General features: G+C 34.9%; 1 protein-coding gene across 4 annotated transcripts in view; it reads left to right on the forward strand.

Annotated features, from left to right (window-relative positions):
- Positions 1–17,077, forward strand: part of CCSER2 (coiled-coil serine rich protein 2) — a 124,402-nt gene that overhangs the window by 96,300 nt on the left and 11,025 nt on the right. For 2 of the 4 annotated variants that reach the window (XM_049790646.1, XM_049790647.1), the window contains exon 11: positions 15,267–15,351. The exons of the other annotated variants lie outside the window; for them this stretch is intronic. In XM_049790646.1, coding sequence (XP_049646603.1) covers positions 15,267–15,351 — 85 coding nt within the window. The remainder of the gene's footprint in view (positions 1–15,266; positions 15,352–17,077) is intronic. 4 annotated transcript variants of the gene reach the window in all.

Below are 17,077 nucleotides of genomic sequence, written 5' to 3' on the forward strand. Positions count from 1 at the left end.
AGTCATGGGTCTTGTTGGAAATGTTCTTATGCCCCCATATATCTGATAGCACCACGTGGCTTTATATCTTGTTTGCGTAGGCACACTGACATGGGAAAATACTATACATAATAGATAATTATACATAATATAATATGTAATAATAATATTAATAATAATGTAATAATATGTAATAATGTAATAATATGTAATAATATGTAATAATATGTAATAATGTAATAATAATGTAATAATAATAATAAATATTATAATAATATAATAATTATACATAATAGATACTATACATAATAGATAAATTGAGGGAGGAAATACATAGATGAATAATATTTTTCCATTAACATTTTTTGTTGAAGAAACTGGTGATGTAATACAATTAAACTTAAGTAAAATCTGTAGATTCAGAGTATTGGGAAGTTCTAATTGGAGGAATCAGAGTGCTTCATTAGGAAAGTAAAAGTAGGGGCCGGGAAGGTGGCGCTGGAGATAAGGTGTCTGCCTTGTAAGCGCTACCAAGGAACGGACCGCGGTTCGATCCCCCGGCGTCCCATATGGTCCCCCCAAGCCAGGGGTGATTTCTGAGCACATAGCCAGGAGTAACCCCTGAGCGTCAAACGGGTGTGGCCCAAAAACCAAAAAAAAAAGAAAAAAGGAAAGTAAAAGTAGCACCGTGTATCTCCTAGGCCAAGGGAGTTCCCTCTATAATACCCCCAATAGTCACTGTGCCTATGCAGGGAGAAAAAGAAAAAAAAAAAGCACAAAATAATCATTTTTCCACATATAAATTTATTGATTGATCGATTTTTATTGACATCTTTATTTTGGTGTTGATATTGAAGTTGATGTCTCCAATTTTATTTTATTTTATCTTTCTCTATCTTTTTGTACTCTGGCATGGTTTGATTTCAGAACCGAGACTATTGTGTGGTGCTTGTCTTTATTGCTGTAGTGCTCACTGGATATTTAAATTTATATTTCTTTCTGTATTGATGTGGTGTTTCAATGACCTTTTTCATGTCCTCGCTCAAACTGAGGTTGAAAATCTCTAGAAGGACTCCACCATTTCCAGCTTATTTGATTTATTATTTTTTTGTTTCATTTTTTATTTTTTTCTTATTTTTTACTCCATTCTATTGCTTTTCTTTCTTTCCTTCAAACAAAACCACATAACTTGAATTTTCGAGCGCCCCCTCTCAAATAGAGGGGGAAGCATGGGGAGGGTACCAGGACCAAACAGATATATGATCACTAATAGTAAGCTACACAAAGAGGGGACCACCTACTCTAGCAGCCCGGGGAATGATGGTGGGGAATATGGTTGCAGGAAGGGAACGGGGATTGGGGGAGGACAGATTTGGTGATGGGTATTCCCCCTGATTCAATGTTAATATGTACCTAAAATACTACTGTGAAAGATATATAAGCCAATATAGTCAAAATAAAAATTTTAAAAAAGTAGCTGTTGAGTCATATAGCAAAATAAGCTCATATATAGATAATCAGAATTTTATTATCAAATGCTGATGAGGACAGAGCAGGGGTGGGGGTGTCAGTGGTACGATTCTAACCACAAAGTACTTTGATTGTAAAATTTAAATTTATAAAGAGTTTGAAACCCTTGAAATTCCACAGTAATATAAAATATTGGTAAACTAATGAAAATAAAAGTAAAAAAGAAAGAATATGGAAACTTTTATGGGTAGATACGTGCAAAATATGTAGGATTGTCCCCTCCCATCTAGATCTAGAAAGTTTTATTTGTGCTATTCACCATTGAAATGATAGGAAACAACTGAAGATATTACTTAATATATTTGAGTTAATTTTACTATGATTTTAGATGTGCTAGTTTAGGACACTTTTTTTTTAATTTTTATTTTTAATTATGAGAACAAGGGTGCAAAGAAAGAGGACAAGGTAAAGTTACAGTGGAAGGACAATCACCCATAACATAATTCTCAGAAGTCCCCTTACTGATATCTTAACTTTGAAAATTTCAGCCAAAGAACATTAAGCTAAATAAGACAGAATCCATGTAAATCACTTTGTCCCTCAAGTCCCCAGATTGTAACACATTATAATATTTCTTAACAGTACACAAGGCAATCTAAAGCCATAAAATTTACGTAACTCCTTAAACATTACAGGCATAGTATTTTCTTACATTTCCATATACATGCATATTAGCTTAAGTTAACCTCAAATTTTAAGTGAGTTCTTTTTAAGGATTAGAGTCAAAGGAGCACAGTAAAAATGGTGTTAGAGTGGCAATTGTTGTTTGCATAGGCCCACCAAAATATGAGGGACATGGAAAGAAATAACCTTGGCCTAAGTACAAAGAGACCAGACCCCTGAAGTTTCCTGGCACAAGACCAAGTCTAGGCTCCAGGCAAGCTAGATCGTTTAGGACACTTTTTATCTTATTTTTTATTTAACAACTTGTGATAGTGTTAATGGTTTTGTTGTAGTTTGTGTCCCTCCACTTTCATCAAAAGTGCCAGATACTCTCCATCATTTCCCTTACAGCACTTGCAATCTTCCATATTTTCCCCCCTTAGCTTCTCTTCCCACACACTTAGTTTCATTGGCAAAGTTCAAGGGTTTGTTATAATTATTACTGTCCCTTCTCTAGTTTTATTTCTTTTTTTAATTTTATTTCTTTATATACCACATATGAGTGAGATAATCTGATATTTGTCATTTTTTCCTTGACTTATGTCACTTAACATGACACCTTCTAGTTTTTTCAAGTTGTAGCTGAAGACTAGATTTCATCTTCTCTTAAAGCTGAGTAGTATACCAAAATGTATATAACCCCAGATTTCTTAATCTACTTATCTGATGTTGGACATGTATATTGGTTTCAGATCTTGACTATTAGATATAGTGCTGCAATGAGCAGAGAATGCATATCATTCCAAATAATGTGTTTGGGGGATAAATGCCAGAAATTGGCATTTTAAATTAAAACTTAAATAGGTATTTAAAATATTTAAAGTACTCACAAATTTTAGGAACAAAACTAATAACTTTTTTTCTTTTTGACACTGTTTTGCATTATATTGACGCTGTTTTGCATTATTGTTAGTGAAGTGGTACCATGTATATAAATTTATATAAATTATATATATATATATAAATTTTATTTCCTTTCAGCATCCAGTTTTTTTGGGAGGGGCCACACCCGGTGACGCTCAGGGGTTACCTCTGGCTATGCGCTCAGAAAACACTCCTGGCTTGGGGAACCATATTGGAACCCAGGGGATCGGATTGATGCCATCTGTCCTAGGCAGGCACCAGCAAGATAGATGCCTTACAGCTCCGTGTCACTGCTTTGGCCCCAGCACCCAGTTCTTATCCAGAATGATCAGTTCCAATTATCATTGTCATTGTGGACCCTTCTTTACCTTACCTGCATTGCTCCACTATTTGTGGCAAGTTTCCTATCATGATCTGGTCCTCCTGGACCTCATCTTAATTGTCTCGATATTATTACCATATTGTCTTTTTTTCCCTTCTATCCCACAAATAAGTGAGATTATTCTATGTCCCTCATCCTATAACTCATTTCACTCAGCATAGTATTCTCAATATATATCCATATATAAGAAAATTCCTTCATTTCATGCAGAAAGAATGGTGTTTTTGGATTCTCAAGAAGTGGTATTGGTGGATCATATGGCAGCTCAATTTCTAGTATTTTTAGGAATATCCATATTGTTTTCCAAAAAGGCTGGACCAGTTTACTTTTCTAGCAGCAGTGAATAAAAGTCCTTTTCTCCCCGCATCTATGCAAAAAGTGGTTAGGGGCTGGAGAGATAGCATGTAGGTAAGGCATTTGCCTTGCATGCAGAAGGATTTGAATCCTGGCATCCCATATGGTCCCCTGAGCCTGCCAGGAGCGATTTCTGAGCATAGAGCCAGGAGTAACCTCTGAGTGCTGCTGGGTGTGACCCCCCCAAAACAAAACAAAACAAAACAAACAGTGGTTCTTGTTCTTTGTGAAGTGTACCATTCTCATTTTTAATTACATTTTTATTTAATTGCTGTAATTACTAGGTTGTTAATACTGCCATTTGTTTCTTTTATCGATAATGTTGTTCATGATTGAGTTACAATCACAACAATCTTTACCAGTGCTCATTTCCTGCTGTCAATATTACCATTTTCTCTCACCCTCCTTGATACCCTCTTCCTTTTATTCATGCTCCCCACCTGCTTCTGGGGCAGGAATTTTACTTCACACACTTTCCCTCACTTTCTCCCTTCCTCCTTTACTTCCTCCCTCCCTCTCCTTTTCTACCCTTTTGACTCTGTCCTTTGCACTACTGTTAGGAAAGTGCATGTCACTTTCATAGCTGAACCTTCTCTACTTTTAACTGTACACTCCTCTCTGTGGCAAGCTTCCTACCATGGACTGGTAGTCCTAATTCTTATCTCTGTTGTCTCTGTATATCATCCAGCACTCTTTTATTTTCTTTATATCCCATAGATTAGTGAGATTATTCTGTGTTTGCCTATCCCTCTTACTCTCTTACTCAGTATCATAATCTCCATGTTATTATCACCACTCATCTCATTTTGATTTAATGAGTAGTGATGTGGACTGAACATCTGTATTTCTTCTTTGAGGAAATGTCTGTTCATTTCTTTTCCTCCTCTTTGTATGGGTTAGATATTTTTTTTCTTGCTAAGTTCTGTCAGTGCTTTGTATATCTTAGATCTTAACCCATTATCATTGTGGGTGAGTAGTTTCTTCCATTCTGTGGATAGTCTTTGTGTCCTAGTCACTGTTTCCTTTGAGGTGCAGAAGCTCCTCAGTTTAATGTAGTCCCATCTGTTTATCTTTACTTCCACTTGCGTGGTCAGTGATATTTCATTTTTGAAGATGCCTTTAGCTTCAGAGTCATGAAGTGTTTTGCTTATGTCTTCCTTTGTGTGACGTACAGTCATGTCTGATTTCAAGGTCTTTTTATTTTCTTTTTCTTGAAATCAAGGTCTTTAATCTATTTTGATATGACCTTTGCGCACGGTATTAAGTAGAGTTTTAAGTTCACTTTTTTTTTTTTGCATGTAGTTGACCAGTTTTCCCAACACTATTTGAAGAGGCTTTCCTTGCTCTACTTTGTATTTCTTTCCCTTTTACCAAAAATTAATTGATCATATATCTGAAAGTTAGTCTCAGAATACTCAAATCTAGTCCGCTGGTAGGAGGATCTGTCTCTTCCAGTACCATGTTGCTTTAGTGACTACAGCTTTTACAGTACAGTTTAAGGCTGGGGAACATGATGCCACCTTATCTTTCCAAGGATTTCTTTAGCTATGCATGGACTTTTATTGTCCTACATGAATTTCAAGATTTATCCACTTCCTAAAACATGTCATAGGTATTTTTATAGGGATTGCATTAAGTCTGTACAATGCTTTGGGAAGTATTGCCATTTTAATGATGTCAGTCGTCCCAATAAATTAGCACAGTGTATGTTTCTGTTTTCTTATGTTTCCTTCTTATTTTTTGAAGCAGTGTTTTGTAGTTTTATCTGTATATGTCTTTGACCTCTTTAGTTGACTTAGTTGTACTTCATTTTCTGAGGACAATTGTGAATAGAATTTTTTTTTTAATATATATCCTCTCTCTTATCATTTCTATATAAAAAAGCCATGGAATTTTGTGTATTATTTTATAACCACTCACTTTACTATACAATTTTTATAGTAGCTTTATTGTACAGTTTTTAGTATTTTCTAAATATAGTATCATCTCATCTGCAAACAATGAGAGTTTGACTTCTTTCTGATATAGATGCCCTTGATATCTTTTTCTTGCCTAATTATTATGGCATGTAATTTCAATACTATATTAAATAGATGTGGTGAAAGGGGGCAACATTGTCTTATGCCAGAGCATAGAGAAAAGGCTTTTAGATTTTCCTCATTGTGTATGATGTTTGCCATGAGCTCATGGTAATTGGCTTTAACTATGGTATATTGAGAAAAGTTTTTCAATTTCCATCTTATTGATTTTTTTTAATTCATAATGGGTGCTGGACCTTGACACATGCTTTTTCTGCCTCTATTGATATCATGATTTTTATTGATATGTGGTGTATTATATTGATTGATTTTAATATACTAAACCATCTTTGCAGTCTGGAATGAATCCTACTTGGTAGGGTGTATAACCTTCTTGATAAAGTCTTTGGATTCTGTTTCCTAGCATTTTGTTAAGGATCTTTGCATCTGGCTTCACCAGGAATATTAGCCTTTAATTTTCTTTTTTTGTGGTGTCTCCATCTAACTTTTGGTATCAGGGTGATGTTAGATTTGTTATAGTTAAAGTGGTTCACTAAAGTTATTTTCAATAAAAAGTATATAAAATTTGGTATTAAATAAATGTTCTTTATCACCTAGTCATGCAATTATTTTGTAGTTATTTAATGCCTCATCAGTATTAGCATTGAATACAGCTTATTTTTCATGGTTAATGCTAAATAGAAAGCTTCTATATTGCTGAGAAATTACATTATAATATTCATGTTTCTATGATAGCATAACAAGAATTCTGTTACGTGTATTTTACACTGATTTTTATAGACAATAATAATATGATTTTTATAGATCACTGACAAGAAATTAAATTTTCAATGATAGGAGCAAGTTAAAATTGGACATTATAGAAATTGAATGGTTTATCTACTAATGCATTGAAATATTTAAACAAAAGTTTCAAGATATCCTTCCATATATCTAGATAATGATAAAATATTTTTTCTAAGGTCCAGGATATGACTCAATGGTAGAGCATGTCTTGTATTTATGAAGCACTGAGCTTGGTTCGTGACAAAACGCTTACACCGTGCTTTAAAAAAAAAAAAACAGTTTTAGAAAGTAAATACTTGTATTATTTGTTTTGAGGCTACACCTGCCAGTTTTCAAGGGCTATTCCTTTCCCTGTGCTCAGGGTGACTCTTGGCATTGCCCTGGGAACCATATGTGGTATCAGGAATTCTAACTGGTGTTGGCTGCATGCAAAGCAGTGCCTTATCTCCTTCGCTACTTTTTCATGTCAAATGAAAACAAGGGTTCTGTCTTTTTTTTCCTAGAGGATGTCTCTATAGTAGTTTTACAGTCTAATGATTTCTTCTGAAAGTTAAATTTGTTATATTATAGGAGAAAATAAATAATACCATTTCTTCTTACTTGGGCCTAAACAGTTTAAATAAATAGAACTGTCCTGATCATTCAGAGTAATGAATATAAAAAAAAATTTAGTCACAGCTTACTAGGAAAACACCTGTGAAACTTATTTGGGTGGGGAACGTTGCATCCTAGAAGAAACATTGTGAGAAACCATCTATAAAACTCAGAGAGAATTGAAGATTTGGACTTCTTGTGCATGATTTGAAATAGAGTTCAAAGATGTAGGGGTTTGTTCTAGATTAGATATTGTCAGAAAGTGGAAAATTCTAACAGGTATTTTGTGGATGGCACAAAACCTTATATCTATTGGTATTTAAAATTATGACATACTCTATATTATTTTATATTATTGTAATTGAAGAGAAATATTGATGTACCATGAGATTTTGAGATTGGTTTTAGATAGTAAGGTCTAATTGCTATCTTTTTGTAAAACATGAATACTTGAGCATTTTTTAAGTAAAAATGTGTCAATTAGATGAAATCTGTTCTATTAAAGTTCTAGTATTTGGTCTTTGGAGAGAGAAAGAAAGAGAACATACAGCAGCTACATGACTGTATATATTACATAACTATAAAATTAGCTAAAAATGTTTTAAAATAACAACAAATCAAGATGCTGTGAATATTTATGTAGGAGATTTGGTATAGATGCAGTTTTCCCCCTGCATGCTCAGTAATATACCTTATCTGAATATATAATACCTGATATTTTAACTTCCCGAGAAACTGCCATTTTTGATTAACATCAGCAATGTGGTTTTTCTACATCTTCAACCATAATTGTTTAAAAATATTTTAGATAATTTTATATTCATGTAATATGATCTATAATGATAGGTGTATAATGATACTCCATTGTGGATTTAGATTGCATGCACCTAGTTACTACTGATCATGACATCCTTTTTTGTGTTTATTTGCCATCTTTGTTTAACTATTTCATAATGTCTTCCCCTAACACACATTTTTAACTTTCTTATTATATTATTGATTGGGTCCTTATTAGGCATATGGCATGCAAGAATTTTCCAAGTATCTTACCTTTTTTTCTGTTTTTCTTTTACAGAGAAAAATATTTAAATTTTGATTAAGTCCAATTTATCTTTAGGTCATGTCTATTCACCAAATTCAGATGTGAGGTGGTTTTATATTACATATTTAAATCAGTAATCTATTTGGAGTTAATTTTTATTTAAGAAATTAAATTTAGGTCAAGGTTTATCACTGACCTACAAATACTACAAATACCCTTTTGTTTGCAATATTTGAAGGACTACACTTTCTCTATTGAAAGGCTTTTATGCCTGTGTCAAAATAGTTGAATGTACTTTCTTTGATCTTAATGTGTATTTATTCCCCTTCGCCAGTAACATATTCTCTTAACTATGGTAGCAATATGGTATAAATTGGGTCCTTCCATTTTATTGTTATTTAAAATATTGTTTTAAATGTTATTTAAAATATTATAATTCTTTTTATATATTTTTCAAATATGCTCAACTGTTTATGAAATTAGTATCAGAATTTTGATAGGTAATTTTCTATACCCATTTCATTCAGAGTATTACTATCTTAATGTATATTGAGTCTTTAAATACAAGTAAAGCATATCACTCCTTTTTTTTTTTTTTTTTTTTGGTTTTTCGGGCCACACCCGTTTGATGCTCAGGGGTTACTCCTGGCTAAGCGCTCAGAAATCGCCCCTGGCTTGGGGGGACCATATGGGACGCCGGGGGATCGAACTGCAGTTGCGATCTTTCCTTGGCTAGCGCTTGCAAGGCAGACACCTTACCTCTAGCGCCATCTCGCCTGCCTCAGCATATCACTCCTTAATTAAATATTTTTAATCAGCATTTACTAGTTTTCAGGATATAAGTTACATACATATCTTTCTTAATTTTAATTATTTAATCTTTGTGTGTGTCTTAGATGGTATTATTTTAAATTTTGTTTACATGTATTTGCTACTGATTTTTATAAAGTTTTCTTGCTTTCTAAACCTAGCATTTTTTTCTTGTGTGATGGCACTGACTGGGGATTCCAGTATTGTGCTGAGTAAAGGTAGTGCAAATGAACAGTCTTGCCTGAACGAAGAGAGAACGCTTTCAGTCTTTTTCTCTATTAATTAAATGTTGGCAGTACATATGTGAGAGTTACTTTTAATCAAGTTGAAAAACTGGGTAGATGATAGTTTTTAATTATAAATTTGTTTTGTGTTTTGCATTTGGCTAAATACTTTTGCTGTACTAACGTATATGAAGATGCTTTTGACTGTATTGGATGGTTGTCAGTTTTATTGGCCTTTAAATAAAAGCCTTTTGATGTCCTTGATTACCTCTTTTTGTTCATGATCAGTAATTATATTTGTCTTTCTACTTACTTTAGGTTTATTTTCTATTTCCCAATTTTTAAGATGGTGGTTTATTTTTTGCATGTGCATATTTTTCTTAATTCTGTTACTGATTTAGCTGCCATACAGCTTTTGGTATAACTATTTTCTTTTATATCCCACATGTTTATTTTTCCCTTGAGTCTTATTCGACCCTAGAAGTATGTTGCTATCAAAGTAGATGGTTGTGTGTTGTGTGTGTATGGTACGTGTGTGTAGGACCATATGGAATGCCAGGGATAGAATCCAGGTCAGCTACATGCAATGCAAATTGTGTGTGTGTGTGTGTGTGTGTGTGTGTGTATAACCATATGGAATGCCAGGGATAGAATCCAGGTCAGCTACATGCAATGCAAATTGTGTGTGTGTGTGTGTGTGTGTGTGTGTGTGTGTGTGTGTGTGTGTGTAACCATATGGAATGCCAGGGATAGAATCCAGGTCAGCTGCATGCGCCCTACCCACTGAACTATCATTCCGGCCCAAGTATCAAATTGTATGAAAATATTTTGCTTTATTGATTTTTAGTAGATAGCACATTCTGTATAGTTTTGGTTTTTAACTTTGTTGTTCTTGATTGATAGTCTAAATATGGTCTGTCTTGGTAAATGTTTTTATAAACTTATATAAATGTTTTGCTGTGTTGGATAGAATGCTGTATGCAAGAATTTGATTAGATTCTTATTATTATTGGCATTCTTGTTCTTCAACATCATTGTTTAGTTTTTATTTGTTTTGTTTTTGGGTCACACCCAGCAGCGCTCAGGGGTTGCTCCTGGCTCTGTGCTCAGAAATCGCTCCTGGCAGACTCAGGGGACCATATGGAATGCTGGGATTTGAACCACCATCCTTCTGCATGCAAGGCAAATGCCTTACCTCCACACTATCTCTCCATTGTGTAGTATTTTATAATCAAATTTTATAAGAGTGTTTGTTTTGTGATTCTAGTTTTCAGTTATTGACTGTTTTCAGTTATTTCAGGATTTACTTCATGTGTCATATCATTCAGAAGTTTGTTATTTGCACTCATTTTTGAACCCTGAGACTTCTTCATACATTGATACCATTCATTATAAGTAATCTTTGTAATTTGACAATTTACTCTAAATTTTTTATTCTTGTATATTAATGTAGCCATATATGCTTTTTAAATTTTTGCATGATATGTTTCTAAGATGTAGTTGATAAGAGACAAAAGAAGTGGATACATACTTTTATCCTGTGCTGGAACTAGACATCCCTTTACTATTAAAATGTAATCACAGGGTCCTCTTTTATGTTTTGTTTTGTTTTGCCTTTTTGGGCCACACCCAGTGATCCTCAAGGATTACTCCTGGCTATGCGTTCAGAAATTGCTCCTGACCTGGGGACCATGTGGGACGCCAGGGGATTGAACTGCTGTCCATCCTAGGTTAGCATGTGCAAGGCAAACACCCTACTGCTTGCGCCACTGCTCCGGCCCCACTATTTACATTCTTTAAAAATCACTCATGTAAAGCTATAGTTACACCAATTAAAAACGCTGTTATTTGTAGGGTGATTATATTTAATAGAATAAAAAAGAAATAATAGATCAGAATTTTAAAAGAGGAACAAAGTAATTCTTAGATGAGTATTTCTTTTTTTTTTTTAATATAATTTTTATTTTGATCATAGTGGCTTACATATTGTTGACAATAATATTTTAGGTACATATTTACATAAAATCAGGGGGGATTCCCATCCCCAAATTGTCCTCCCTACACCCCCGTTTCTGTCTTACCTCCCATTTCCTCTTCCCTCACCCCCAGGGCGGCTAGAATATGTGGTCCCCTCTGTCTCTAACCAACTACTTAGTAGTCTTGCATCAGTTTGGTCTTGATGCCTCCCTTATTTCCCCCTCTAAGTAGGGGCAGGGGTAGCTAGTTCAAGTTGCGTGGTTTTGCCTGAAAGAGAGAAAATAAATAAACCGGGGTAAGAGTTTAATACCCCGAAAATGGGCAGAATCCTTCTAGAGGTTCTCATCATCGATTTGGGAAATGAAGGAGAAAAAGAAGTTGAAACACTCCACCAGTACCAAAAGAAGTGTCAAATATCCAGTGAGGACTCCAGCTATAACGATAAGCACCACAAAAAAACAGATAAAAAACAAACCAAAACAAACTAAAAACAAACACAAACAAACAAAAAACACGCCGTGGTCTTGAAATAAGAAACATGGCGTAGCACATAACGAAAGAAAAGAAAGGAAGAGAAAGAAAAGAAAAAAAAAAAAAAAGAATAATTGGGGCCAACAATTTCAATAATCACATCCAAACTGAGGAATCGACCAAAATAGCTAGGTAAATAAAAATAATAATAACAATAATAAATGAAGGTAAGATATATATATATATAATATATATATATATATATACATAACCAAGGTTTTGTGTTTTTTGTATTTTTTTTTTCCCTCCTGCCCTGGCACAGTAAATATTGGGGTCATTCGAAAAGGAATTCACTTGCCCTATAAGATATGGGGTTTCTCCGTCCTTGGAGTATACTGTCATGGAATCAGCTCTAGTCTTTGCTCAGGATCATTACTCTCCAGGTTGTGGTTTTTTTTTTTTTTTTTTTTTTGGTGTGTGGAAGGCTTCTGCTCTGTCCAGTGTGATACCGTCAGAGCTCTGTGTTTAGCAGTCCCAGTATCTGTACATATCCTGAGGTGGGACTTATGGTGAAGTCAGTCTTTGTGAATCTAGAGGTTCTGTTACCTCAGTGCCATTTTAATCCATCTTCTGTGGTTGGTGATCTTGGTCTTTGCGCTGAACCTAGGAAGGCATCTAGGATAGCGTCTTTCTTTGTTCTTCCAGAAGCCCCTTTCCGTTACAATTGTCTCTGCCGGACCTTTGGGACTGGGGATCATGCTTATTGTGCAGGTCTTAGTTCAAACCCTAGACTAGGGCTTTTTTATTGGTCCCAAGATGTATACAGTCTGGTCGTGGTTCTAGTATCCAGTCATCTGTAAATCACGATCTTGGCTTTTGGACCTACCAAAGGGTGCCGCGTCTTCTGGTTTTGTCTTGTCGTTAGCTGGTGAGGTAGGCTAAACTGCTCTAAGGTCAAGTTGTTCACATTTTCCTCATTGTCGAGATATCATGTTAGAGCTGGCCCTTGTTGTTGACCCTGCAGTAATAAGGCTGTCCCAGATGGAGATTGTTTCTTACAGCTGTTGTGAGGAGCTGTGCCGTTTCTATGTCTGGGATCCAGGGTTCAAGGCTGGTTGAATGGTATCTAATCACCTGAGGTCTAAGTTGATTCCACTTGACATATTTTCAAGGTAGGAGATAACCCTGTATTGTAAACAACTATGAGTTCCTATCTCTAGTAGATAAGAGCTCTTTTTTTTTAAATATGTAAGATTTCCCCTTTATTTAGTGTGCCTTTGCAGGGGGAAGTGGTGCTCCATTATATGTCGGAGTATTTAGGGTGGACAGAGTGGGTAACAGAGATAGGTCACATACCCAAAGACGATTAAAAAAAAAAAAAAAAAAGGAAATAAAAGTGTATGTGCCCACAAATGTATATGTAAGGCAAACATTTAAATAAATAAGTTAATTAAAAAAAATAAAAAAAAATAAAATGAGTTAGCGAAGTTTTTAAAGGACCAACGTGGTGCAAAAGACTACTTTGCATTTGGGAGAGAACAGGTAAAGAGTTGGTGTATTACAGGTCTTATGCCTATGTTGGAAGTACAGTTTTCCCATTGTCTTTTGGATTTTTCTTGTGGTGTGTGGGTTCCCAGGCATCTTCCAATCACACACCCTGCCCCCCTTCAGATTGGTAAAAATTTGCAGCTGGGAGGTCTTGGAAGAGTTCTTGCATTGGGGATACTATTGGACCTAAGTCCGGTTTCAAGAAACAGTCCATGTTAGGGGGAGTTGGTAGGGAGGGTCTCGCAGCATGTGTCCACAGGGGAGTTGGCTGTCTTTTCTTGCAGGAGACGATGTGTGGGTTCGGTTGGGTGTCCCCTCGCCTGGGTGCTGGGTACTGGTTCATTGGGTAGGAGGTCGATCTTGATGCCTAAAAGATTAAGGACTGAGGGTGGAGAGTTTTAATATGGTGGGAGATCTGGATGGGATTGAGGGGTGAAGGGATAGTTGGATTTCCGGGGGGGAGAAAGGGGAAGGTATATGGGAGGGGTATGAAGGAAGAGAAAAGAGAAAATACTGTAGAAAGGGAGAAGAGAAAGGGAAAAAAGTAAAGAGAAGAGTAGAAGAGAAAAAGAAAAGAGAAGAGAAAAAAATAGAGAGAAGAAAGGAGAGAATAGCAAGGGAATGCTGGTTTGGTTGAATGTGTTTGATGACTAGAGCCTGTAGTTTAGGTCTGTACATCGCAGGTACTGCTTTGGTGGTTAGATGAGTATTTCTTAAAGGATATCAGTGTTTATAAAACATAATTTAGTTAGGACAAAGAAAAACTTTTGGAAAACGACTTTGAAATAGACTGAGAAAATTAGATAGGACTTAAGAGATAAGAAGTGGAATGAGGCATTTTGAATGACAGAATAAAAAATTCACATTCTTAGACTATTAAGTGGTGCTTGCCTTTAATGCTGTAGTGGTCACTGGATATTTTTTTCAAGATTTCATTTTGTATTGTTGTGGTATTTCAATTTCTTTTTTTCTGTCCTCTCTCAAACTGAGATTGAGAGCCTAGATGGACTACACCCATTTTCGGCTTATTTGATTTTTACTCCACTTTATTGCTGTTTCTTTCTTCAAACAAAACCACATAACTTGAACTATCTAGTTCCCCCTCTCAAATAGAGGGGGAAATAAGGGAGGGTACCAGGACCAACCAGACATATGATCACTAAGTAGTAAGCTAGACACAGAGAGGACCACTTATTCTAGCATCCCGGGAAGTGAGGGTGGGGGATATGGGATGCAGGATGGGAACAGAGGTGGGGAGAGGGCAAATTTGGTGATGGGAATTCCCTTGATTCAATGTTAATATGTACCTAAAATACTACTGTGAAAGATACGTAAGCCAATATGGTCAAAATAAAAATTATAAAAATAAGCAAAGTCAAAAGCAACAACAACAAAAATTCACATTCTTTCTTTCTAGACATAAATTCAAATGATAACTTTTCTGTCAGCTTAATAAATGGATATCCCTTGGCTGCAGCAAGAAATTTCTTAGTGACTGATTCTAATAATTTATAATTAAAGTAAACAAGCAGAGAAATTATTCTTAGTATAAAAAAAAGCATATATGTGCTCTATAGGTCACATTCTTGGCATAGTGTTTCACATTGTAATTTTTAATGCTGTGTTTCTGCTATTTTCAATTTTTTCTTTTTATTCTTTAATCCTTCAAAAACTGATTTAAAAAGGGGAAATTTTGTATGCTTTAATTTTTTGAGAAAGATGCTGGGTTCTGCTATTTTAAAAGTTATGTGATAACAATGTTATGTATACTAGAAGGAATAAATAATTTCTTTTGTCTTAGAGGAAATTAATTTTTTTTCTAAAAATATGTGAAAATAGGCTTGGATTATGGGATTTTTAGTTATGTGAGCTGCCTATATTAAGAAACATGAAATCTTGTTTTATTAATACTATTGCTTTATTGAAAAAAGAATATGACTTTGGTTTCTCTATTTTTTGGCTCCCTTTTTTATTATACCTCCCTACCCCATCTCTCTGCACAGGGTGGGTATTCTGCTCCTTCCTTCTCTCATTGGCAGGGCTCCTTCCAGGGGATCCCACGGACTGTTCCACAGCACCGCAGACAGAGTGAGTCTGTGCCCCTCACTCCTACCCTGTTCTGGCTTTCTGGTTCATGGTATTCCTACCTCTTCTGCATGACTTGTCGCTCCCCATCACCTTTTCTCCCATCCAGTGACCTATAGGCATGTGCGATAACAGTACTTCCTGGTCTCTTCTCTCTTTAACACTTTCTTTGCATGTAAATAAAAGACATAGAGCCCCAGGAAAGCTATCTGAAGTTAATTTCTTTCTAATGATATTTAAATGTTTCCCTGTCCAGAGATATACATGCATCTGTCTATAATGCATTTTATTTTCATGACCTTGTTATATGTGAATAAAAAATGTGGTTTTTAATCTGATTTTGTTAAAAAATGTATACAGTATAATGGATAGATGCATACTGTTTAGGGAACAGGCTTACTAGACCATTGCGCATTTTCTCTAAATAATGCTTTGATTGCATTTTACTATTATCTAAAAAATACTTTGATTTTTTTAAGGCTCTTTTCTAACAGCTTACTACCTCTGTAATCAATCAGCTTCTTTAGGTACAGAAGAAATTGCTTGGATATGCATGGTTTACTAACCTTTCTAATAATTTAGTAATTTTTGACTTAAAAATTATTTACATTAAATATACTTTTCAGAACAGCTTTTATTATTCTGTACTATGTACTTAAATACCTGGTAAGTTGGTTATATTTTATCTTTTTTGAAAAGTCACCCCAAGAAGCTATAAAATATTGTCAGAGTCACTTTTATGTCTTCTCCATAGGTTTACTCTTAATTGTGATTCATTGCAGTTTCTAAATTAATAGCCCATATTTGTATAAGGTAGCAAAGTAGAAAACATTTAGCAATTAAAAATTTAAATATTATTTATTAAATCATACTAGTTTTTAGTCAAAAAAAGGTACCTACATGAATTTCAGGCAGTTTTTTAAGTTTATTATTATGCTCTCCTTTTGTATTTTATTTTGCAGGAAAATAGGACAGAGTTTGTATTAGACTTTTTGGGGGGTGAGGGTGCTCAGGGATTATTCCTGACTCTGTGCTCAGAAAGTACTCCTATTAGACTTTGTGGACCATATAGGATTCCAGGGATCAAATCTGGTTAGCTGTGTGCAAGGCAAATGCCCTAGTTGGTGTGCTATTGCTCTGGCCCCTGTTTTAGTCTTTATAATAGCTTGTTTAATTAAGCAAGTTTTTTTGTGGAATTTTTTTAATCTATTTTTTCATCCTTTTCTTTCATTGCCTCCTTTTTAATTCTCTTGATTTAGGAGTGTTACTTTCTTTTCTCCTCTAAGGATTTAGCTCAGCGCTTAATGAATTATTACATGAAACTGTTGGCACCTTTATAAGAATACTATAACAAACGTTGATGTATTCTTAGGTTTTCAATCAGTGAATACTTTTGTTTCACAGATTTGTTTCAGATTGGTATACTTGTCCTCTGGTTACCAAAACTATTAGTCCTTATCCTTTTCCTCCAACATTTACCTCTTGACTCTCCTTTTAGCTGTAATATGGAATTAAACACATAGTATATTTGTATAGGTATAGAACTTTCTTGTCTGTCTGTCTGTCTGTCTGTCTCTGTCTCTGTCTCTCGCGCTCTTCTCTTGTTCACACACACACACACACACACACACACACACACACATACACACATACACACAGTCTTTCACCCTGCTTAGTCATTGACCTTTCATGTTTTAAAAAGATGCTTTCTTTCCTGAAAGGTTTAGAA

This window comes from Suncus etruscus, chromosome 17 (assembly GCF_024139225.1).
Source record: "Suncus etruscus isolate mSunEtr1 chromosome 17, mSunEtr1.pri.cur, whole genome shotgun sequence".
NCBI lineage: Eukaryota > Metazoa > Chordata > Mammalia > Eulipotyphla > Soricidae > Suncus > Suncus etruscus.